Source organism: Blennius ocellaris (assembly GCF_963422515.1).
Source record: "Blennius ocellaris genome assembly, chromosome: 20".
NCBI classification, from domain to species: Eukaryota; Metazoa; Chordata; class Actinopteri; order Blenniiformes; family Blenniidae; genus Blennius; species Blennius ocellaris.
In genome coordinates, this window is record NC_137669.1 from 22,043,663 (window position 1) to 22,067,491 (window position 23,829).

At 45.5% G+C, this 23,829-nt stretch overlaps 2 protein-coding genes across 2 annotated transcripts in view; one reads left to right on the top strand and one right to left on the bottom strand.

The window, feature by feature from the left end:
- Positions 1 to 17,730, top strand: part of ext1c (exostoses (multiple) 1c) — a 97,683-nt gene extending 79,953 nt beyond the window's left edge. The window contains exons 4-12 of the mRNA XM_080516379.1: positions 5,450 to 5,557; positions 8,567 to 8,686; positions 12,171 to 12,303; positions 12,638 to 12,756; positions 14,228 to 14,323; positions 14,592 to 14,678; positions 14,918 to 15,078; positions 16,621 to 16,792; positions 16,875 to 17,730. Of these exons, the coding sequence (XP_080372505.1) occupies positions 5,450 to 5,557; positions 8,567 to 8,686; positions 12,171 to 12,303; positions 12,638 to 12,756; positions 14,228 to 14,323; positions 14,592 to 14,678; positions 14,918 to 15,078; positions 16,621 to 16,792; positions 16,875 to 17,060 (1,182 nt within the window). The 3' untranslated portion in view covers positions 17,061 to 17,730. The remainder of the gene's footprint in view (positions 1 to 5,449; positions 5,558 to 8,566; positions 8,687 to 12,170; positions 12,304 to 12,637; positions 12,757 to 14,227; positions 14,324 to 14,591; positions 14,679 to 14,917; positions 15,079 to 16,620; positions 16,793 to 16,874) is intronic.
- A 337-nt stretch (positions 17,731 to 18,067) lies between these two features.
- LOC308145162 (mediator of RNA polymerase II transcription subunit 30) lies at positions 18,068 to 22,421 on the bottom strand. The gene is made up of 5 exons (XM_080516522.1): positions 22,364 to 22,421; positions 21,834 to 22,076; positions 20,496 to 20,654; positions 19,902 to 19,991; positions 18,068 to 18,881 (listed from the first exon to the last, which is right to left on the bottom strand). The coding sequence occupies exons 2-5, from the start codon at positions 22,062 to 22,064 to the stop codon at positions 18,786 to 18,788; spliced, it is 576 nt and encodes a 191-aa protein (XP_080372648.1). The 5' UTR covers positions 22,065 to 22,076; positions 22,364 to 22,421; the 3' UTR covers positions 18,068 to 18,785.
- Positions 22,422 to 23,829: the final 1,408 nt, after the last annotated feature.

Below are 23,829 nucleotides of genomic sequence, written 5' to 3' on the forward strand. Positions count from 1 at the left end.
CCTCTACCGAGCGTCGCTCGAGTTTCCAGTGTTTCTGCCGTCGGCGTGTTTTTCGGAACGTTGCCGTGAAACAAAAATTTTAAAACGATGAAACCCAGACACACACACACACACACACACACACACACACACACACACACACACACACACGCACACACACACACAAGGCCGCCTTTCAGTTTTGTGTAATCATGTGCCGTGTTTTCAATAAACAACACGTCCATTCAGGCGCCGGCGTCCAGGAGCCCGGCGGTGTTGACCGATGCCAACGTCAGCAACGGAATCAACCGACAAGAGGACTGCGCCTCGTCACGGCCGGGGGGGGGGGGGGGGGGTTAAATAAATGAGCGGGAAGATTAATGGCGGGCACATTTTACCCTCCGCAGAAAGTAAACAAGCAGGGAGCTGGACGGGTGGAGGGGAGGAGGTGGAGTGATGAGATGAGGAAAGGAAAGTCCAACTCTCCCTTTAACCCTTAGATGCACACGTGGGGTCAAAAATGACCCCACAGGTTGTTATTCATCAACATCTTTAAAATGAAAAGTTGTATTATATTCATATTCCAGGTATTCCTCAGAAAAAATGTTTGTGACATGAGGCCATTTGCATTTTTATTAATTTTTTTCATTAATGGGTAAAAATGACCTCCAGGGTTGCGAGACTGCTGACATCACACGTGTAAGTGGGAAAGTATTGACAGTCAAAGTTGCATTAGATGTATAAGATGACATCAGATGTGTAAGTGGGACAGTTAGAGTTGCTAGTTTCATAGAAGATTCCAGAGGATCTGCTTGTGGAAGAGTGGGGGGTCGCGATACAAAAACTGTGATTTCTTAAAATCAATGAAAAAATACATAAAAATGCAAATGGCCTCATGTCACAAACATGTTTTAAGAGGAACACCTGGGATATGAAAACATTACAACTCTTTGTTTTAAAGATTTTTGAAGAATAACAACCCAGTATATTGCAAAAAAAAAGGCATTTATTTGAATCGGGGGTCATTTTTGACCCCCACTTGTGGACGAGTGTAGGAACTGGTCGGTTGTACATCCGAGGGTTTGAGAGGCTGTTTTGTTTCCTCCTCTGGGCGCTTCTTTCACCACGAGGCCGTTCCAGACGCTCCGCCGCCGAGGGGGAATGAGGGAGGGCATTGATGCAGCGGTTTTCCATCTCTCTTATATTTTATTCCACGTTTCTCCTCGTGGCGCACGGACGTGAAACACGAGAACAAAGTGGCGCGCCGTCTTAAGTCTCCAGCTCAAATCGATGCAGAACAGAGATTGGGGCGTGTTTGCTCGCGAGCGCGGTGATTCATGGTTTTCTTCTTCCGCCGTACAGTTAGCTATCTGCGCCGGTGCCAGCGTGTCTGCTGAAGGCAGATCCACCACGGCGAATCGTCGGAGCCCGTTATGACGAAGTAACACGAGTGGAAAAGCTGCAAAAATCCTGCCCGTAGTTCACGTGCGACAGACGTTAAATAAGAATGAAGGGGTGGCTTGCGGCACGAACCGGAGGAACGGGGGAAACAACCGGGCCATTACAGTACAATCACTTTTAACATAAGCGGAGATTCTTTTTTTTTTCCAATCTCGCGACGTCTGGGGAGACGTACGCAATTCTCGAGCTCATTACTTGAATGTCTTCCAAGGTCGACGTCGTCTTTCATCTGCGCTGCTGGGATTCGCCCCGCATTCATAATTTATTCACTTTTATGGCTTTGGTTTTCGCGTAATAACCTTTGCTACCGATGAGAATCTAATCTGATCTCGGTCGCTCTTCTCTTTCGCAGGTTCGACTACCAGGAGCTCCTCCACAACTCCACCTTCTGCCTGGTGCCCCGGGGTCGACGCCTGGGCTCCTTCCGCTTCCTGGAGTCGCTGCAGGTAAACTGCACATTATTCTTCAAATGAGTTGGACGCCCCCCCCCCCCCCCCACCCCCCCCCCCCCCCCGGGCATGAAGCGCTGCAGTTTTTTTGAGATTTCTGCCAACTTTTGCCGCTTAATATAACTCGTGGTACCGCGGTGCACGCAGTCTTAACATCATTAGGAATATTTAAATCAAGTTTGACGATCACTGAAATCCCAGAATCTCAAATTGAATGGATTGGAAATTGTTGCTCAATTGCAGGGTTGCAGGTTCAACCCCCCCCCCCCCTACCTCACTTATCAGTCCATATGTCCAAGAGCAACTGACACTGATGCTCACATTGGCTGTGGATGAATGTGACGAACAGTAAACTTTCTCGACTTTTTTTTGCTTTTTCTTATTTTTGCATGAAGTCAAAGTCAAAGTCAGCTTCGTGACATGTACACGATGTCTCTGAATGAAAACCCAGCCTTGAGATTTTCAACTCAAATTGCAGCGTGGAAATGAGCCGTGTGGCCAAAAATAGTCGCGTAAACGACTGCGGTCGAACGGCGTTTGTACTTCAGGACTCTTTATTCTCCTCCACATAAACAAACACCTCCGATCTCTGCGTGCTGTATTGCACAGCCATCATCCAAACATGAGCTACTGCATCTCTCTCTCTCCCTCTCTCCCTCTCTCCCTCTCTCTCTCTCTCTCTCTGCAGTGTTTAGAGCGCTCAGATTACACCAGGAAATAGCCGCCGCTGACGCCGAGCCAACTCGTATACAGTTCAATCAACAAGGAAGTGTACAGGACGGGAATGTTTAATGTTCCAGAGCCGAGGTTTATGTAGTCTTGCGGTTATCGACACCTTAATAGTCACATCTGCAAGCGCTTTCTGAACGCACGCCTCGCCGCGAAGGCCTCGCTTGCTACCGGCCGCTTGAGCTACGACGGCAAGCAACGCGCACTTATTACAAGACAGTGGAGTCGCCGGGTTCCGTCCCTCAGTGAGATGTGCGAAGGGAACAATGAGGCTGGCGGCCGCCGGCGGCGGCGGCGGAGTGGGAGAAGAGTTTGAAGCTGTCGGCGTGCCGCAGCGCTCTCCTCGCCACCCAGGTTGACGGCCTCACACCAGCGCAGGAAGCAGTAGTGGCGGTTTTTAGACTTGACCAACGCTGAACTCTCTCTGGCTGCTACAGTGTGCTGCTCTCTGGGGGCGACCAGTGTGTGTGTGTGTGTGTGTGTGTGTGTGTGTGTGTGTGTGTGTGTGTGTGTGTGTGTGTGTGTGTTTCTCAGTGTGTGTGTGTGTGTGTGTGTTTCTCAGTGTGTGTGTGTGTGTGTGTGTGTGTGTGTGTGTGTGTGTGTGTGTGTGTGTGTGTGTTTCTCAGTGTGCGTGTGTGTTTCTCAGTGTGTGTGTGTGTGTGTGTGTTTCTCAGTGTGTGTGTGTGTGTGTGTGTGTTTCTCAGTGTGTGTGTGTGTGTGTGTGTGTGTGTGTTTCTCAGTGTGCGTGTGTGTGTCTGTGTGTTTCTCAGTGTGTGTGTGTGTGTGTGTGTGTTTCTCAGTGTGTGTGTGTGTGTGTGTGTGTTTCTCAGTGTGTGTGTGTGCGTGTGTGTTTCTCAGTGTGCGTGTGTGTGTCTGTGTTTCTCAGTGTGTGTTTCTCAGTGTGTGTGTGTCTCAGTGTGCGTTTCTCAGTGTGTGTGTGTCTCAGTGTGCGTGTGTGTTTCTCAGTGTGTGTGTGTGTGTGTGTGTGTGTGTGTGTGTGTGTGTGTGTGTGTGTGTGTGTGTGTGTGTGTGTGTGTGTGTGTGTGTGTGTGTGTGTGTGTGTGTGTGTGTGTGTGTGTGTGTGTGTGTGTGTGTGTGTGTGTGTGTGTGAGAACAGTCCGGAAGCATCCACAGGAGTGGCAGCCCGCCTCGCCACTGACTGTCTGCTGAACGGACGAGTCCACACACACACACACACACACACACACACACACACACACACACACACACACACACACACACACACACACACACACACACACACACACACACACACACACACACACACACACACACACACACACACACACACACACACACACACACACACACACACACACTCCACTTGGCTTGTCCTCTCTTTTTTTTCTCTCTTGTTCTCTCCTCCCTGACATCCACTCTCTTTTCCATTCAACCTACTTTTCAAGTTTGATTGTTTTTTTTTCCCCCCTACTTTTTGAAATATATATATACATATATATTTCAATATACATATATATACACACACACATATATATACATATATACACACACATATATATATATATACATATATACATATATATACACACACACATATATATACATATATATACACACATATATATACATACATATATACATATACAGATGTATATACATATATATACACATATATACATATATATATACACATATATACACACATATACATACATATGCATATACACACATATATATACACATATACATATATACATATACATATATATATATTTCAAAAAGTAGGGGGAAAAAATAAACAAACTTGAAAAGTAGGTTGAATGGAAAAGAGAGTGGATGTCAGGGAGGAGAGAACAAGAGAGAAAAAAAAGAGAGGACATATATATATTATATATATATATATATATATATATATATATATATATATATATATATATATATATTCTTGTGCCAGCCAACACCACAAAAGAACTGGCAATTACCACTGTGGTAGAAAAGCTACTGCTAGCCTTCCAATGTACACAAAGACAAACTCCTACATATACACAACTGCTCCACCCCCCCCCCCCCCCACCCACCCCCCCCACCCCCCCCCCCCCCGCCCTGGATTAACACTGGAGGAAGTCTGCGTTTGACCTTGTAGCAACCTGTGGCTAATTCTGCCACAAAGACAGACGCACATACTGGGCCTGCTATTTCCCAGAGTGCAATGCTTGGAGCGTGGAAGCCCCTGTGGGCCACAGAGACTGTTTGATCTCCAAAAAATTCAGCTGCAGATGCTCTTCTCTCGTGGTTTAATTAGGGGAAGGGGGGGGGAATAACAGTCCGACATGGCAACGCTCCGTGACCACAGTCGGGAAAGACGCCGGAAAAATGGAAGATCAAAGGCCCGGCAGGGGGTTAGAGGAGAGGACAAACTTTGAAAGTATCAACTCCAGCAAATCAGTGTGCTTTAATATATCAACGGATTCATCCTGCAATCTACTTGCATGTGTTCCTGGGGGGGGGGTGGGGGGGGGGGGGGGGGGGGGTTGGGGCATACGCTGTAACGGCCCTGAATTTTTGGGGAGAAAATAAATCCTGCACAATGTAGTTTTACATATTATTTCTAATTGATGTGTTTTATTTGTTTCATATATTTCTAGTACATGTGCATATATATATAGTATGACATCATATGGCTTTTTTTTTTCATTCTTGTGAAGAATGGTCGAGCTGTTTGGAGGAGAGAAATGCCCACCAGGCAGTAATTCCTCTGGTTTTTAACTTTCCCTCGGTCGGTTTTGTCATTTTTTTGTCTCTCCTAACACTCTAAATGTGTATAAATATATATCTCTCTCTCTGTGTAGGCGGCATGTATCCCAGTACTGTTGAGTAACGGCTGGGAGCTTCCGTTTTCTGACGTCATACAGTGGAACCAGGCGGTCATCGAGGGGGACGAGAGATTACTACTCCAGGTAAAACACAAGTTTGTCCTTTGGAAACTTGGTGAGGAATCTCTAGACTGGGTGACTGAAGTCGAACTGACCGCTTGACACAAAGCAGGGTGACAAATGAAAGTGTATATATGTCATCTGCAGGATTTTATTTTTGGGTTGTGATCTCCAACCTAAACTGATGCCTCAACTTAAAAGGTTTTTGTCGTCCATCTATACCAGTGATTCCCAACCGGGGGTACGCGGACCCCTAGGGGTACGCGAGGGTATTGCAGGGGGTACGCAGAAAGATTATAAATTAGCCTACAGTATCCACACACACAAAAAAAAAAATTATACTATATTATATTGTATTATATCATGAATTTTAGTAAGGCCATACGTTTATTTTCCATGAGTAGCAGTTCGTCCACAGTGATTGTAACACTACAATGCACATAACATGAAAAGACTATAAAGTGGCGCGCTTTAAAAAAAAAAAAAAAAAAGGTTCACGTTCTTCCTGCGGGCGCGCACGATTCGCGAAGCTAGCTAACTCTAGCTGCATACCGACTGTAAACATGGATGCATGGCTAGGCAGGAGTAAACGTCCAGCTACCGCTACTGCTACCGCTACTGCTACCGCTACTGCTACCGCTACTGCTACCGTCGCCTCGGACGCAGGCACAGGGGAGCCCAGTGAAAAAAGGAATTATGAAAGACTTATGAAAGACAAGCAAGCGCAAGTGTCTCATTAAAAGGTATGTTTTTACACTCACAATGATTGTTTTATTTAAATGAGCAGTTGGATAGATAGAAAGACAAAGGGTTAAATATAAGTACACATTAAGGCGAATAATCACACACGAGAGAGGGGGTACTTTTCACATGGAAACCAGCTCAAGGGGTACACTGGTCAAAAAAGGTTGGGAACCACTGATCTATACCATCAAACTCATTTCAGTTGAGGGGCCACATCCACCCTGATTTGACCTCTGGGGGGCCGAACAAGTCCAACAGAACATTAAACTGCAGATATGGACAAATGCAAAGTCTTTCCTGCTTTTGATTCTTTTGGAACGGCAAGAATTTGCCAGTCTATTCTGAAATATACATATTAAAGGAAATTAGATATAATTATATTTGCAAAAAAAAAAAAAACTCAGTCGTCTGTATCTGGATCTCGGATTCAGGATTAAAACAATTTGTCATCATCTGGAAATTGTTTTGAGTTTACGTGTCTAAAGTATCACTTCACACAAGTTTGACTCGTTTTATTGTGAAAGGCGTTGAGTCATGTGACCTCCACAGATTGCATTAATGTCGGGAGTCAAATTCTGACCGAGGCTGGTTTTCAATGTCATTTTTGCCGATCGAGTGTTTTTAGATCAGCCTCTGTCACTTTTCATTTTTAATACTTCACACTTCAAAAATCCCACGGCGGCCGGATTAGATGGTCCGGTGGGCCGGTTCTGGGCCCCCGGGGGCCGCATGTTGGACACCCCTGATCTATACGTTTTTTCAAACTGAGGAAATCATTAAAATAAACAAAAACAACCTGTCGCTACTTGGTTTAGATATATTTTACATGTGAGGAATTTCCACCAACAACCTGCACCGAATGCTGCGTTTAGTCTGGACCCCCAACCGTGGAGCTCAACCCCCCCCCCATAAAGGCCTTAATCCTGCTTCTTTTTCCAAAGCTCCGTCATTGTGCCTCCTTGTTGCGCCGACGCATAAACAAACACAATAAAGCGAGCGAAGCCGGCTCAACCTTTATCACTCCGCCTCACAACCAATTACATCGCGTCTCCTCGCCATTGATCCGGACAGGAATTGGCATTCGGCTGATAGAGACGAACAGATATTTTCAAATTAGGCCCGACCTGGATTGAACGAGCCGTCCTCGCGGGGGTGGCGTCTCCGCACAGATCCACGTAAAAAAAAACAAAAACCTCTGGCGTTTGTCACGTTATGCGATCGGAGCTCGGAGGTGAGCGAGGCACTTCAGAGGCAGGGAAGACAAGATGTCCTTCAGTCGTACTGAAAGACGCATCTCGTCCAATAACGTATTACGGAACCCGTTAATGTTTGTTTTTTTTTTCCTTTTATTGCCATTTATGTCACACATCCGCTATGAGTGGCTTCATTAAAATTGTCTTCATGCTGAGGTTGTAGTCAGTTCTGGTTGTAGCGGTCTGATCTTGTGAAAATACAGACATTTCCCCTTGTGTGTATTCAACACCGCTATGAAGAAAAGTGTAAATTTAAAGGTTTTCATGGCACTATTTCACCAGTCCATCCCTCTCGAGATGAAATTGAACTGTGTGAGGCGCTGAAAAGTCTTCTTGTAGTCGCCACGTTCACTTTTGACTCCTTCGATTCCGAGCCGTTTTTCCCGTCGAAATGCAACACTGACTTTAAACTTGCATTTGGAGCTCGTCGAACTTCGTGACGTTTCCACTTGGAACGAATTTTGCATAACAAATCGCGATCGGAGTCGTTTTTATTCTTAGCAATTCGAAAATCTGGAGACGCAGGGTGGAGCAGTGCTTGCATTTAGGAGAGGCCACGAAACAGAAAAGGGGGGGAAAAAAAAAAAAAAAAAAAAGTCAGAACAGAAAGAGGAAGTGATTTCGCTTCTCCGAAATCCCTCGGAAAATGCATTAGCAGTGTGGAGACTCTGGGAATTAAAGGCGTTAACTGCGATCACTCCCCTCACTTTATCATGGGGTTTTCTTCCCCTTTGATTGAGTCGGAGAGCTTAACTCTCCAAGCGATTAAATCAATTTCGGCGATTTATTTGAAACCCTCAATTTAGTCCTCGCTAATTAAGGTCTAATTATCCGAACAACAGGAACTAAATCAGCTCTGTGTCAAATGGTTTTAGGCGGGCAAATCCAGCAGCCACCCAAATTAGGCTTTTTTTTTTTTCGTAGTTTTGATTGCTTAAATGCCATTTTCTCCTTTTTTTGGGGGGGGGGGGGGTAAAAAAAAACGTCGTCGCTGTGGCATTTTCAACACATTTCTGTCATTTGTCTCTCCCTCCAGGTGCCGTCGACTGTGAGAGCGGTGAGGAATGAGAGAGTCCTGGCTCTCAGGCAGAGGACACAGATGTTGTGGGAGGCCTACTTCTCCTCAGTGGACAAGATCGTCCTCACCACGCTGGAGGTCAGCCCCCCCGCCGCCACCTCTCCTCATAATAGCGCCAAGTCGTGGCAGACGAGACAGAGAACGCAATTAATTCACCTTTTTTTTTTGTGTGTGAGTTTTGAGTTTCCAGGAAGCTTCATTTGGGTCTCTTTCCAGTAGCTTTACTCTGCGACGTCCAACTCTTAAAAACACACGTTTCGAACCGACTTCATTGCGGTAAGCGGGGATGTATAGAAAGAGCCTTCATAGTGAGCCAATCGGCCAGAAGTCCCGAGTTAATTGGGGGAATTTCACGATTGCACGAACGTTCGTTTCCATCCAGTCGCCTCGGTAAATAGATTTAATCACATTGCATTTTATTCCCGCCTGCGTTTGAAGTCGTTTGCTAAAATAGCAGGTACTGTACCTGAAATGTTTTTGTTTTTTTTAATCTATATACCGTATTTTCCGCACTATAAGCTCACCTAAATACCTCAAATTTTCTCAAAAGCTGCCAGTGCGCCTTATAACCCGGTGCGCCTTATATATGGAAATATTGCTCTACTCGAGATGCTATTTGACAGCTGAACAACCAGAAGCTTTTATTTTGACAACTTGCAACCGGATCTTCAGAGCGGACGACACTCCACACCTTCATCACCCATGGTTGCACACCAACATTCTAACAAACCAAAATACACTAGATGAAATAATTACTCCCTAAACTGGGGAACAAAAACACATAAACACAATCAACACAACAACCCAACAACAACCCACAATAACCTCCAACAACACAAAACATGAATTCCCATCATGCCTTGCATCCTGAGCTCCTCAGTGCAGCCGATGGCTGCAATGAATTATGGGAGTTTCTGTTTGTGGTGTTTTAAATGCAATTATTGGGGGTTATATTTGGTTTGTGGTGTCGGTAATAATTGTGTTGTGTTGTGTTTTTGTTGCTTAGTTCATGTAGTTTAGTTTATTACCGGTAGTTGTAAGTTGTCAACCAGCAGTGAAGAAGGTTTTGTGTGTAGTGTCCTCCTGGCATAGGCTGCAGGTAGGACTATCAAAATAAAGTGCGTGCAGCTCTCTGGGTGTTAGAATCAGTGGAAAATATAACCTAATGGCTTTGAGCTATAAAGGTTGCTGACCACTGGTCTATTCCATGCGCCTTATAGTGCGGAAGATACCGTACTACCTGTATAGCCGCTACATCCAGCTCTGATTGCATTTTACCGAGATTTGACCTTTAAGTGTGTTTACCGCTCAACTACTTCCTGGAACCGCAGCAAACCGAATCTGTTTAGGGACAGCATACCGAGTCCTCTCCCATTACAAACAACGGCAGCGTGCAATTTACAGTAAAAACATCCACAAAAAGAAGCAGCCGCTGTCATAAACACGGGACGCGAGCTGCCGTCGTTCTCCTCTTTGTGCCTCCAGAGGTTTTCCTGCAGTGTTTGGACGTTTCCAGTCGCATTACCCTTCCATCATTATGATTACAGGGTTGGACCGTGGGCCCTTACACTGCATTTACACTCTTCCCCCCCCAGTCTCCAGCTATACTGTCGTACTACGTCTCATAGTCATTTCAAAAGCAGTCGACATCCGATCCACCTGAAGTCTGAGAGAATTCCCCTAATGTATAGAAATTCTATGTCATCACTTTGAAAAGATCAGCCTGGACCTGCCAGTTTCTGCTCGCTAATATCAGACTCGCAAATGTTTCTATTTCTATGCTGCCGGTGAGGCTCGCAACTCATTTTCAAAGGGAACGGAAGCCGCTCGCCTCATTTTACCTGGCATTGCGTTTCAGTGCTCGTCGTTGCTCACATAATATGATTCACCATTCACGTTACCAAGCATATCACCTTTCAGCTGATATTCAGTGCGAGACTCAATAAGCTCATATCTGCAGACCAGTACGAGTTTATTTCAGAAGCGTTGTGTAAATATGTGTCAAAAAGCAACAACTTCTGATTCCGGAAAATGCAATTTCTATTTATTTCCAGTCTGTTGACGTATTTTTGTTGCTAAAATCATAATTCATGAGTGAGATGATTGATTGTGTTGAAAAATACACTATAAAGATACATACTTCATTTCTGGAATACACTGAATACATTTAATGATGCTGGTACTACAAGTAAATGTTATTTAAAAAAAACATGGTTGAAAATTTTCTTTTGTATTTTCACGAAAAGCTCAAAATCGGAAAAAGTAAAACTCAACACAGACTTGATAAGAGAGTAGGTTTGTGCATGGATTTATTAAAACAAGACATGTAATCCAGGAGTCACAGATTCATATGGAGTGGTGTAAAATAGCGCCATATAAGGATCCATGACTGTGGTGCAGAATACGTTTTTTGCGAAGCTTTTTTTTTTTTTATGTTTAGTCCCAAAAAAATGGCTCCAATCTCAATATAAAGCCAAGTTTTCTGCATCCTTCTGGTGCAAAATACAGTGAAATTCCTCTCAGGGTTGTGTTATGTAGCTATTCTAAAAAGAATGTGTAAAATAAAAAAATACAAATCTTTGAATTATTTATCATTTCTTGGCGATTTGGCCAGATTGGAGCCTCTTGTGGGCCAGTTTTGAACCACAGACCTGATGTAAACGATATTTCCTGTGTTATGGGCCAAAAACACCTGATGTTTCGACTCAGACAGATAAAAGGTGTATTTATTTCAAAAAGGCAGAGCTTTTTGAGGTATCCCTTTCATAATTTTTTTTTGGGGGGGGGGGGACCGTGAGAGAGACACACTGGAGGTTGGACGCCTCATGCCAGCCCCCGTTTTCACCTCTTCCCGTCTTTGAACGAGCTGCAAAAGAGAACGTACTTCAAAAGGTGGTTTCTCCGGCTAAGAGAAAGTCATTTGAAGGTCTGCCCGTGGGTTATGGGCTGGAATGAAAAGGAATAACGAGCTCCTTATATGAGGAGTTTTCCCCTCGCAGACTCGCCAGCGTCAATTTTCAGGGGGGGGGGGGGGGGGGACAACAAGATTTAACCCCGGTGAAACCTGAAGAGACGACGTGGGGGAGCGGCACACTCCGCAATCTGGTGTTTATAAAAAGGCAAGGCGGGCAGCACCTCCCCGAGTGCATTTGCCGCTGGGGATTTCTTCTTGAGATAATATAGGCGAGGTTCTGGAGGTTGGCGATAAGCTGCTTATATACATACAGCATGTAGAGGGGGGGAGGGAGGGGGGGGGGGGACCTCTCCCCATGGGAGACAGCTGTGCAGTCAGCCTGAGGTCAGCGAGTGGGACTCCTCATGTTGGCGGACAATGGGAAGTACGGAGAGCACGCCATTAGGGAGCGCTGAAATATGCGAGCACAAGGGTATCAAGGACTTGAACAGTTCACATTAAAGCTACGAAAGTCTCGCCCGCCGGCTTAGCGCGGCGAGAGAATGAAGGCTTATGCTGGATGAGCGCCGCAGCTACTCGGCTGCACAAAGACGGTCTTGTTCTCTCTCTGCTCCCTCTCACCTCCAACCGTCGCCGTTCTCTCCTCAGATCATTAAGGACCGGGTGTTTTCTCACATATCGAGGAACAAGTACATGTGGAACTCCCTGCCAGGAGGCCTGCTGGTCCTCCCCGAGTACTCCACTCACCTCGCACACTTCCCCTTCTACTACCTGGGATTAGGTAAAACGTTCGCTTCGTTCAAGCCGGTCCGAGTTGTCACGATTGCGCGGAAAGGTCGTAATCAACCGTCGCGAGTTGTAATCAAACATTTGCCACGGTCCTTCTTCGTGCAGGGCTTGATTTTGCAATCAAGCTGATACGCGTTAGAGATACAGGTTCTTCTTCTCTCAGCCTGTAAAAGCAGATTTTTTTTCCACTTTACGCCGATACGAGTTATGGAACCGTTCCACTCTGTATAGCTCCGTATGTTTTCTAGTCCGAGGTCGTCAACTGTCTGATTGTGAAGGTTTTTTCTCTCTCGTCCTTACGTCTTTGTTTGGTCGCTTTGCTCAAGGGGTCAGTCCAGGTCAAGAGTTCACGGCCGTCATCCACGCCGTCTCGCCATTGGTCTCCCAGTCGCAGCCAATCATGAAGCTCCTTCAGGTGGTCTCCAAGTCCAAGTACTGCTCGCAGGTAGGCCGTTGATTTCACGGTGTCGCGTTTGACCCGCTTCGCTTTCGCGTTTTAAACTCCAGATACATTGTACATAATAGTAATAACCTGAGCTAACAGAATAGTTCAGACCTTTCATTCAAAGGTATTTGATTACTTCTGAACGGTCTGGACACTTTTTTTTATAGTCTACCTCTTAAAAAAAAAAAAAGATAAAGAGATGAGAGCTGGAGCGTTTAAGAAGCTACACAGCTTAGTGTGTGAGATCAAATAATGGCAGGAGATAAAACTGAAGGAGAAAAGACACTAAAAGTGCCCAAGAAAGTCGGTAGAAGTCTGTGTCTAAAACTGCTGTGGTATAGATCAGGGCAGAGTACGAAGCCCTCTCCAAAGCTTTAAGTGTTCCCAGGAGTGTCCAGGCCTCGATAACTGCCAGGACTCTCTGCAGAATTAGGCACCGGGCCAACTTCTGTACACAAGACAGAAGGGCCTTGGTCAGGGAGGAGACCGGGGACCAAATAATCCCTTTAATAGAGCTTCAAAAGCCTCCGCAGGACATTGGAAAGCCTGAAGAAAGGACAACCAAATTGGTAGCTTTCCAATCAATCAGGCGTTTATGGTCGAGACGCTGTGTAGAATCTGCACTTCGCAAAAAGAAACGCGGCAGCCAGGTTTAGTTCGGAAGAGCAAAAAGAAAACTTTATGGGCCCCCCGTCAATCGTGGAGCAAAACGACACAGGCAGGGACCCGAGCACCACATCAGCTGGCGAACACCAAGCATGGTGGCGGCATTAGCCATTGAGGAGAACTTCACCTTACAGGGTCTCGTTTATATGCATTTACATGTGACTGAACCTGAGGAACTGTGATCAGTTCAGCAGGTTCTTTAAAGGAGATGTGCAACTTCAACATTCTTTCAAAACGAACTTTTGGAAACGGACAGTAACAGAATCTAAGACGCAATCGTGACAATGGACGATCCACTCAACACTTTGTGTTGTACCTTGAAACAGCTTTTGCTTTGGAAGAATCATCTCTTGGACATGATGGGTCTATTTGACTTTGAAATTTCTGGCAATAAATATGCTTGAATATATTTCGTTTTTACAGAAAATGTATGAGACAGACTTTCTTTTTTTATTTTTCATCATCGGAGCTTCTCCAATTGAACTGAAGGACTAACAAACATGTATTTTACAATGTTATTTTCAAATATATCTAAAAAGAAATGTTTGTTAATCAAATAAAATGGAATTACATGAAATTGACACTGGTGGTGATTAGCTGTAATAATAATAAATAATACAGCAACACTTCTTAGTGTGCAGAACGAAGAGTCTGATGAGTTTGGGACGTGACTATAGGTTCGGCAGCGAATGAGCCGTCAAAAGCAAAACTGGTGTCAGTCACGCCGTTTGATTGATGTCGGCAGTCTTTTCCAATTAACCTGACGTATGTGTTCTACGCCCCCCCCCAACCCCCAATTCTCCAGATCATCATTCTGTGGAACAGCGAGAAGCCGCCGCCCAGTCGGAGCAAATGGCCCCCGATGCCCGTCCCGCTCACCGTGACGGACGGCAGGAGGAAGGTGAGGGCCGCTGCCAGTCAGGGTGACGAGCTGTCAGTCTGCTTTATCCGTGTTCATCTGCTTTACTCCCGGATGTCTGTATTTTTATTTCCGTGTGGGTGTTAACCACAAGGATCTTATTTTAAACGCCACTCATTCTTCAACGTTTTCTTCTTCTCCCCCCCCCGAGGCCACAGTCTGTAGTGATTCACTCCTCAATTACGCGACGCCATTCACTCCAACGCGACAGTCGTTCTTTCATAGACTTAAAAGACTGTTGTTCCCGCAGACCACCAGTCGGTTCCTACCTCACGTTGCCATAGAGACGGAGGCAGTGCTGAGTCTGGATGAAGATACAGTCCTTCTGACCAGCGAAGTACGTGTGCATGCTCTCGGGAGCGCGAATCCATATCGACAGGCGCAGGCGATCGAAGCAGCGTCTGAGGGTTACGTGTGTGTGTGTGTGTGTGTGTGTGTGTGTGTGTGTGTGTGTGTGTGTGTGTGTGTGTGTGTGTGTGTGTGTGTGTGTGTGTGTGTGTGTGTGTGTGTGTGTGTGTGTGTGTGTGTGTGTGTGTGTGTGTGTGTGTGTGTGTGTGTGTGTGTGTATATACGCAGGTGAACTTTGCCTTCTTGGTGTGGCGCAGCTTCCCCGAGCGGATCGTAGGCTATCCGCCCAGGAGCCACTTCTGGGATCCGCTGAAGCGCGCCTGGGGCTACACCTCCAAGTGGACCAACGACTACTCCATCGTGCTGACTGGAGCCGCTTTCTACCACAGGTCAGTGCCGTTCGGTCGCCAACGCCGTTTCTCGTAGCGACGCGGAAGTTCGCGTGGCTTTTCCAAAACAGCAGAGACCCGACGTCTCCCCCCTCCGACGACTAAATATCACTCCTAAATTTAGACGCGGCATTAAATATTCAGCCGGGGTTGGAAACGGACTTCCCCCCGTCTCTCGGGGATCAGCGGCTGAAAACAAAAGCACGGCCCGACGGGCTACGGCAGCGGCGAGCGCAATGACATGCAGCTCAGCACGACGGCCAATAAAGGGACAATCGGAGGGAGACAAAAAGGTGCCGGCAACGATTATGTGCATGCGAGTGAGGACCGAAAGGCCTCGGGTGGATTCCTTCAAGCGGCTTGATTCCATCACAGAGCAGAGAAGTCGATTATGCACGACGGGGGGGGGGAGGGGGGGCGGCTGTTCTACAATTCGAATGTGATTGTTCCTCAAATGAGGTACTGGAGAGCCTTGTGACATTTTGAGAGTGTGATCACTTCCACTGCCTAAACAAAGGAAGAACAATGACTAGTCAAGACTATAAACCCGTCTTTTAAACAAGTTTCCTCATTTTTTACGGTATATTGAATTAGCAAACCAATCAAGTGAGCGCAAATTAGGTTTTTGTTCTTTCATTGGCATGCAAAAAAGAAAAAAAGCCTCGATACAAACACACCTTGCCTCGTAGACATAAACGTGTTGCGTGTTTCATCTCGTGAGCGTGTCGAGCAGCAGTGACGCAGAATTACAGATTATAAAGAATATGAGTGAAATCCTGCTACAAAACCAGCGCGGAGAAAAAAATGTGCGATGCGCTTTCAACAAATCTGAAATCCCACTGGAGAGGAGACGGTTAACTCGTCCCAGATACATATCATCAGCATACAGTTCATCACACCAGCCATGGGGTTTGTGTTTTTTTTTTGTTTTTTTTCTGAAGATGTCACCATACAGGCTGTGATTGGTTGGCCTCCCACTTCTGTTAAATTATGCAATGCTCTTTTTGTATCATGCAATTTGACCTTTTTTTTTTTTTTTTATCTGAAGAGACTCACTGCATCGCGAGCGCCGACAGAAGACGCTAAGATTCTCTTAACGTTATAAAAGTGAGCGAGAACATCAGGTAGAGCACACGAGACAATATAGTGTACGATTGAGTTGCAGGGCATAATTAACCCTTAAATTCAAAAGAAAGAATTTCTTTGTTGTGGCACAACGTGATGAAAACATTGATATTTTTGGCAAAATCACAACAAAACTCGAATCTCAACAGAAAGCCAATTTTAGTGAAACCCTTTGATATAAAATACAGTGAAATGTAACAGAAAGAGGTTTCTAGTTTTCATGGCCGACGTTTCAGCTCGGGTTCCAGTGTCGTGTCGATACTCTTAAAAAAAACAAAAAACTTCATATCATTTGACCCTGAAAACTCCCAACTGGTCAGGTTGCGTCAGAAACCAGTGGAGAAACTGTGGACGTACCTTCGTCTGCTGTGTTCTCATCAGAGTCCCTAACTAAAGCAGTTCTCCCCGCCTCCCCAGGTACTACCACTACCTGTTCACCCACTACCTGCCCCAGTCTCTGCGCGCGCTGGTGGATCGCACCGCCAACTGCGAGGACATCCTGATGAACTTCCTGGTCTCTGCCGTCACTCACCTGCCGCCCATCAAAGTGGCGCAGAGGAAGCAGTACAAGGAGCTGCCCAGCCCGCAGGTACCGAACCGCGCCGCCCACGCACAATGGCGTCCGGTCTTCATGCCTGATTGGATTTGTCTTTTTTGCTTTTCCACCGCAGGGTACGAAGAGCGTCCCCTGGGCCAACCCGGAACACTTCAACCAGAGGCAGGAGTGCATCAACGCCTTCGCCAACTGGTTTGGCTACATGCCTCTGGTCCACTCTCAGTTCCGCCTGGACCCCGTCCTCTTCAAAGATCAAGTGTCCGTCCTCCGCAAAAAGTACAAAGACCTGGAGAGGGCGTAGCAGTGAGCGGGCGAAACCGAGCCCCGAAAGAGAGCACCCCGACCTCGCGCTCCTCGAAAGGTTCAAGTGTCCCGTCGTCCTCGAGCGGTACAAAGACCCAACGGGGCGGTGGCGGCATTGGCGGCACGGACATGAGGACACGCGGGTGCCTCGCCGAGCGAGGTCGAGAGGGACGGACACAATCGCGTGGCGGGAAAAATCAAGCGGACTGCTTGGGAGCGAGGTCGAAACCTTGGCAGCCGGGTCCGTTTGCGACGTGGACAAAAGTACAATCATCGTACAGACCCTGGTGGTTTGTTCTGGACTAAACGCGCCATGAAGACGAAGGGGTTGGAGACGGGAACTGACAGGAGCTTCCAACGATCCTCCAGCCTTCACAAGAGAACGGAGGAGGAAATCCAGGAGCCCGTCAGTGAGAAGGACAATCTCCGTTGGACGGCGTTGGGGGGGGGAAAAAAAAGAAAACAAGAACCATTTGAGCACTTTAGACGTCGGTGCTCCGGCTGGACGACGACACGGTGCCAAACGCACCCAAAGGAACCGTTACCGCCGCCACGCACTCCGGCTATCAAATGTGAATCCCAGCGTTTACCGTGCAAGGACTGTTGCCAAGGAAACGGATCATTTCACATCAAAATGCTAACTGTAAAAACCAATAAAACGATTTATAAATGCAAATTGTGGCAAAAGGTGCCACGGCGTGTTCCTTCCCAGTGTTTTTGTTCCCCCCCCCCCCGATAGCTGGAACATATTGTGATGTGGCGAGTGTGTGTGTGTGTGTGTGTGTGTGTGTGGGAGGGAGGATGAGCTTTCATGTACTTACAGATCGCCTCAGTCATGAAGGAGATCGCTGCGGTTCCCACGTCGGCCCTCGAGCGTCGAGGCCCGAATTTAGAAAGGAGTACTTTGCATATGTCGAGGAAAACGAGCTTTTTTTTTTAATTAAAAAAAAAAAAAAAAGTTTTATTTTCTTATAAAAAAACAGAAGTTGAACTTGTTGTCCCAACACTTTTACAAAAAAAATATATTCACAGGCAAAGCAAGTGCAACTCCCTCGGGGGGGGGTGAGCGGCTGCGCTGTCGAGCACCCGGGGGAGCTAATCTCATTAAGCACATGCGTATAACACACACACACACACACCGTTTGCGTACAGAGCACCTGAGATACGGAGCTGCCGGGGGGGGGGGGGCTCGTTCGAATTCGAAACCCGTAGTGTTTTACAAGCATCGGAGCAGGTAAACGTGGGTAAATGCTCCTATTGTAAACACGCTGGAATTCAAGTCTGCCTGGTGTCAAATCTACACCCGGGGACAAAAGGAAGAAGAAGAAGAAGAAGAGAAAACACACCATTCATATGGTGTTTGGAAAACTTTGCTTATTGTTATTTTTACCTGAGGCAAAACAGGTTTCCGACTCATTATTTCTGCAGTGTGAGGCTCATCGGGATAAACAGTTGCGCAACAGTTGTGAAGCACCCGGGCTGTTCAGCTGCCGTTCAGTAAACAAATGATACAAAAAAAAAAAAAAACTTCTCAGAATTGGAAGCGTATGAGGTTAAAGAGAAGCATCTTTCGGGTTTTAACAAGTCCTATGTCAGTGATAGTTGGTTCGGCGTGGTGTGCAGAGGCCCGATCGGATCTCAGTCGAGAGTGTGGAGGAGGTGGGAGGTACCATGTCCAAAAACAATCCGTCGGGAAGGTCCGAGCTGCTGAAACGGAGAGTCTTCACTTCCGGAGGGTCAGCATGGCGTTGACGTCCCACAGCAGGTTCCTCATCTGGTCCATCAGAAACTTCATCTCCTGGTTCTTCTGGCGGACTTTCTGCCCGTGAGACACAAGACACAAGACCGTCACGGCGCGGGAGGATCGTCGGCCAACCCGAAACCTTGCATCTGCTCACAGTGACGCCTTGATTTACAGTTTGTGCGTCTTGACTTAAGCTTCTCGTGTGAGAGCACTGCCACCTACAGGCATGTGCAGAGAACTGCACTCACTCCGGCGCATCTGCTGGATTTCCATTTAGCAAAAAGTTGAATTAATATTTCAAAGGCGACTTTGAATTATTTCAAATTAAAAACAATTTTCAAGCTGCAAGAGGAATGCATGGAGACGCTGTGATGTGGAAAAATGCAAATAACTGATTGAGAGACAATTATCATCAATAAAATTCAACTGTTTTGATGATCAAGTAATGTTGATTGTTATATTTTACAACAAACCTGCACAATGCGTACTGAAAAAAAAAAATAAGACCATTTTGGAAACAAATACACAATATATACTATTTAAAGATAGCTTTGTGATTATTAACACTGCCTATTGTGTTAAAACAACATCAACTAAGGTTATGATAAATGTTTTGAGACTCATTTTAAGATGTTTTAAAGAAAAAAAAAATAGTCTGTTTAAAGCTTAGCCGCCGTTATCGCGGCTCCCTGGATGGTCGTTAAAACACTGCGACAGAAAGTTGTTAGTCTGGGTTTTATGTGCGCTCCGGCAGATAAACAAGTGAATAAATAAGAAATAAGAGTCCCACAGAGTTCGTCGATCTACCCGCTCGGCTGCAGCATTTCCTCTTATGTTTAGTGTTTGAATTAAAGTTGAAAAACAAGTCATCAGCAGATAAGTTGCTGTTAAACAAACACTGGAGATGCTGGGTTTTCTCTTATGGGGGATAACTTTAAGGATTAACCCTGGGTTTTCCGTACTGCGACGCTCGTTCGCTTCTCACTGGAATAAATCAACAGTTTATCTCGGTGGTCGTACTGCAGGTCCCGGAGGCGTCGGTGCATTCCCGATCCATTGCTACTCGTTAAGAGGTCAAACAAAACGGCACGGCACCTCCAAAACTTCTTTTCGCTCTTGGTTCACAGCAGGACTGCACGGCTCCACTCTGGCAGACAGCAGCTCCTCTCCGACGTACGGCACCAGCTAAACACGACACACACACACACACACACACACACACACAGTTTGTCGTCAAGAAAACCCAGAGGAAACAGTAACCCTGTTATTAATTATGATTAATTACGATATATATATAGTTCTTGTTATTTTATTGCTACCATATTGTTCTTGTTATATTATTGCTACCATTATTAGTAGTACTATACACAAGTATGATACACTATTGCACATTGTTATTATCTGTATTATTATTATTATTATTATTATATAATACCTACTTCTAATGGCTCTGCCACTGCACCTTACCATTTATTTATCCTGCTTTTATCTCCTGCTTATTTCTAAGTGTTCCGTTCTGTGTTTTACTTTATGTCTTATACCCAGATATTTTTTTACTTTTATTTCTATTCTATTGTATTTTACAATATTCGTATGTACCAGATTGCTGCAACAAAACAATTTCCCTTCGGGGATGAATAAAGTAATTATCTATCTATCTATCTCAACGGAAGCAGAAGACTGGCGGACCTCTGTGGGGCTCTCCTGCAGGTCAGAGGTCATCTCCACGCAGCGCTCGTACAGCAGCCGCAGCTTCCGGAAGAGCAGCGCGAGCTGCCGGAGGTGTTCCTGCAGCTTCCCGAAGCGGTCCTGGTACATGGCCTGGCTCTGAGTCACGCCGTTAGGAAGCTGAATCCAAGACACACATATGGGGCTCTTTGTCAGTTGACCTTGTTTTCAACACCGGTTGAAATATTACAGATTACGGATCAGGAGACATTAATCCGAAGCCCCAGAGCGTCACTGTTCTCTGGATTTTTTTTTTTTTTTTAACGGTGCATCAGAAAGACAAGCGTGTGGATAACGACGTGCCGAGCCGAGCTAAAAGGCACAACAAATCAAGTCCATTGTGTTTCCCTCTGACAGTCTGCAGCACAGGCAAAACCATTCGTGAGAGTAATGGTGGAGAACAAGGCAGGGAGAAGACGGCGGCGTACAGATAAACACGACGACAGACAGAGATCGGAGGCCGAGCTGGTCGGACAGAGACGGAAACGCCGAACGGACGCAGAAGAACGATGGAAGACGGGGGGGGGCCGAGGGGACGTTCACATCCAGACACTGACAACACACAATAAAACAGACGAGACGTCTTTCCTGCTTCACCTATTAGTCAATCCCTCACAACACAACGCACATTTTAACAAAGGATTGAAGTGAAGAAATCCCAGTAATTGACAAGTTGTCAGTGCAGCGGTGTCGAACACGTTCTACATCAGTGCAACTTCATTTTGAGTGGTGAAATAAAGCTATGACGACCTTTAAAGTACACTTAAGTTAAGTTAACTACAGTTTTCTGTTGTTGTGGTGCAGAGATGATGAAAAAAAAACAACAACAAAAGACTTCCAAGGAAAAATTACTACAATTTCAACATGAAGCAGTTTTAATGAAGCTCTCAGGAAGTTTTGAAGGAAGTTTTCTGTGACCATTTTGAAAACGCAAATTAATAAGTGAGACAAATTGAAAGAAAAAACGCACACGGCTGAGAGCTGAGCTGCCACACTTAAAGACGGGGGGCATTTACTCTTGATTGGATTAGATTGTGAGACAGTTTCATAAATGCTGAGAAGTGTTTATTTTGAAGGGAGTTGTTGCTGGCCTTCCTCGCCCCCCTTCTGGATGTCACTTTATTTATGTATTAGGTGGTTTTAGTTTGCTGCAATTCGAAGTGAATGCAACACCTTTGCCAATTCTGAATTTGAATTATATAAATGTCTGTCTATAAGTGCATGAGATCAGTTTGACGTTTATGTTTGCACTGAAATAAAGTGGAGAAAGGATGACAACATATACTTGGCATTGCTCACCTGTGTAGCTCGCGTTATCTGGAAGATCTCCATGGTCCTGGTCACGATGTCCTGCACGGTCTCCTGCCCGATCCTGCAGAGGAACACCGGGGAGATCTCTCTCAGAGCCCCCTGCGGTGGCAGCGGCTGTTGGCCGGCGGCTGCGGCCGCGTTGGGGGGCATGTGAGCCGGCTGCTGCGGCTGCGGGGGCATGCCCGCCATCCCCGGCTTCTGAGGTAACGAAGCTGCCATGTGCGCGCCGGTCTGCGGGAGAGGGGGGACAAAATGAATGACTATTCATTCACTGGGACACTCCATTATGCGCCGAATTAAAGAAAAGTGAGAATAACGCCGCATCTCCGAGGCTAACGATGCTAACAACAATGGAGAAAGCCCCTCAGCGGAGCTAGCCACTTAGCCTCCAGCTCGCTAACGTGTTTACATTAGGCTGCCGACTTTAATGCACAGCCGCCGCTATAACTGTGTGCTTTCCAGGTGTTAGCCGACTGCTTTCTGTGTCTAGTAGCGACAGAAAAGCGTCCTCGAATTACCTATTTGCAGGAAAACATGACGATGAAACGATTCCAGGGACTTCCCTCAGCTCGCGCGTTATTTGTTATCATGACGTCATTGCGCATGCTTCCGGTCGCCGCCAGAGGGAGTCAGAGGTTAAGAGAAATTAGAAAAGAAAGCAAAAGAAATAGGATATATTATATTCGTGACTCACAGAATGATTAATAAGTGTTTAATTTAATGTCTGGTGAAAATGTGGTAGTCGTTAAAAAATGACTATATTATCTATTTTAAATTCAACAATTCAAACAAAAAAAAGCTTTTTTTAAGATACAAAATGTAAGATACATTTAGTTTCAGTGTCTATTATGTCCAATCAGATGTACACTGGCACATTTATACATTCACAGCAATTTAATAAAAACAACTTAGACACTTTAAACTCACAATTGACAAATGTGGTCTAATGTGTCTCAGACTTGTTGGTTTTTCCAGTTTGGTAAAACCACAATCTGTGTTCAAACTCATCCATGATTTACAAACAATTTATGACATGGTGTTGTCATCGCTTTCTGGAAGTGCGTGGAATTCTCAGCTTAAACATCCTTATAGGAGGCATAAAAGTCAATAAAGGTTATATTGACAATAAAAGTGCAATTCGTCTTTGAGTGAATGAGCTGAGCGAGCTAAAGTGAGCAGGATGCCACATTAAAAAGGCAAAACAGCTGCTTTGCCTGGCCGAGTCACTTCAAATAAGTCATTATATCATTTCCGTTTCACTGGAGTTTTGTGTTTGTGATTATTCGCAGATAAACTTCAGCCTGCTCTGTGTATCTGTTAATATTTTTGCACATTTTGCTTTTTTTTAAATTTGTTCCAGATTTGTCAAAACATACACAAAACAAGGTTGCAGACACATACAAAAAACATCTCTACAAATATTAATACTAAAGTGAACCTGTCTACCGGCTGCCATTTCCATGCTAATGCACTATATCATAATTTATTAATATTGGCTTCAGGGTGTCTATCCACCATAATCCATCTTTACTGTTGGGATATTTATAAAAACGGTTTATTGGTAAGTCTATTGCAAATAAAATGGGAATCTAGGAACTGATAACACTCGTACTTTACTCCTAACAAGTTCATGAGCCGAGTCCAGCAAACCTCTGACGACTGCATCTAATCAGATGAAAATCAGCGCCAGAAGAGGGGATGGAAGTTAAGGAAATCCAAATCCTTCCCCGCCAAGGACTTCGTTCATCCAGTGAGACAACTTTGCATACATTTGAATGCCGTCTCAGAAAAAGGGCAGAATCTCAGGTATATCTGGCTCAGACGGAATAAACTACCCGATTTAACCGAATTCTCACATTTTGTAAACATTTTCTGCTCATATTGGAAGAAACGCAGCAATTATTGACGTTGCTAACTAGAAGATGAACGGAACCAGAACATGGAAAGTATGAGGCTCCACCTCTGACGGGCTTGTTTGTTTTTC

What these genes read in the sequence shown, in the direction of transcription:
- LOC308145162 (XM_080516522.1), bottom strand. Translation starts at nt 22,064, where the DNA reads ATGGCAGCTTCGTTACCTCAGAAGCCGGGGATGGCGGGCATGCCCCCG. An exon ending in AGATAACGCGAGCTACACAG is followed by an intron (nt 20,655 to 21,833) that starts GTGAGCAATGCC and finishes TCTTGGATTCAG; the next exon opens with CTTCCTAACGGCGTGACTCA. An exon ending in TGCAGGAGAGCCCCACAGAG is followed by an intron (nt 19,992 to 20,495) that starts GTCCGCCAGTCT and finishes TGTCGTGTTTAG; the next exon opens with CTGGTGCCGTACGTCGGAGA.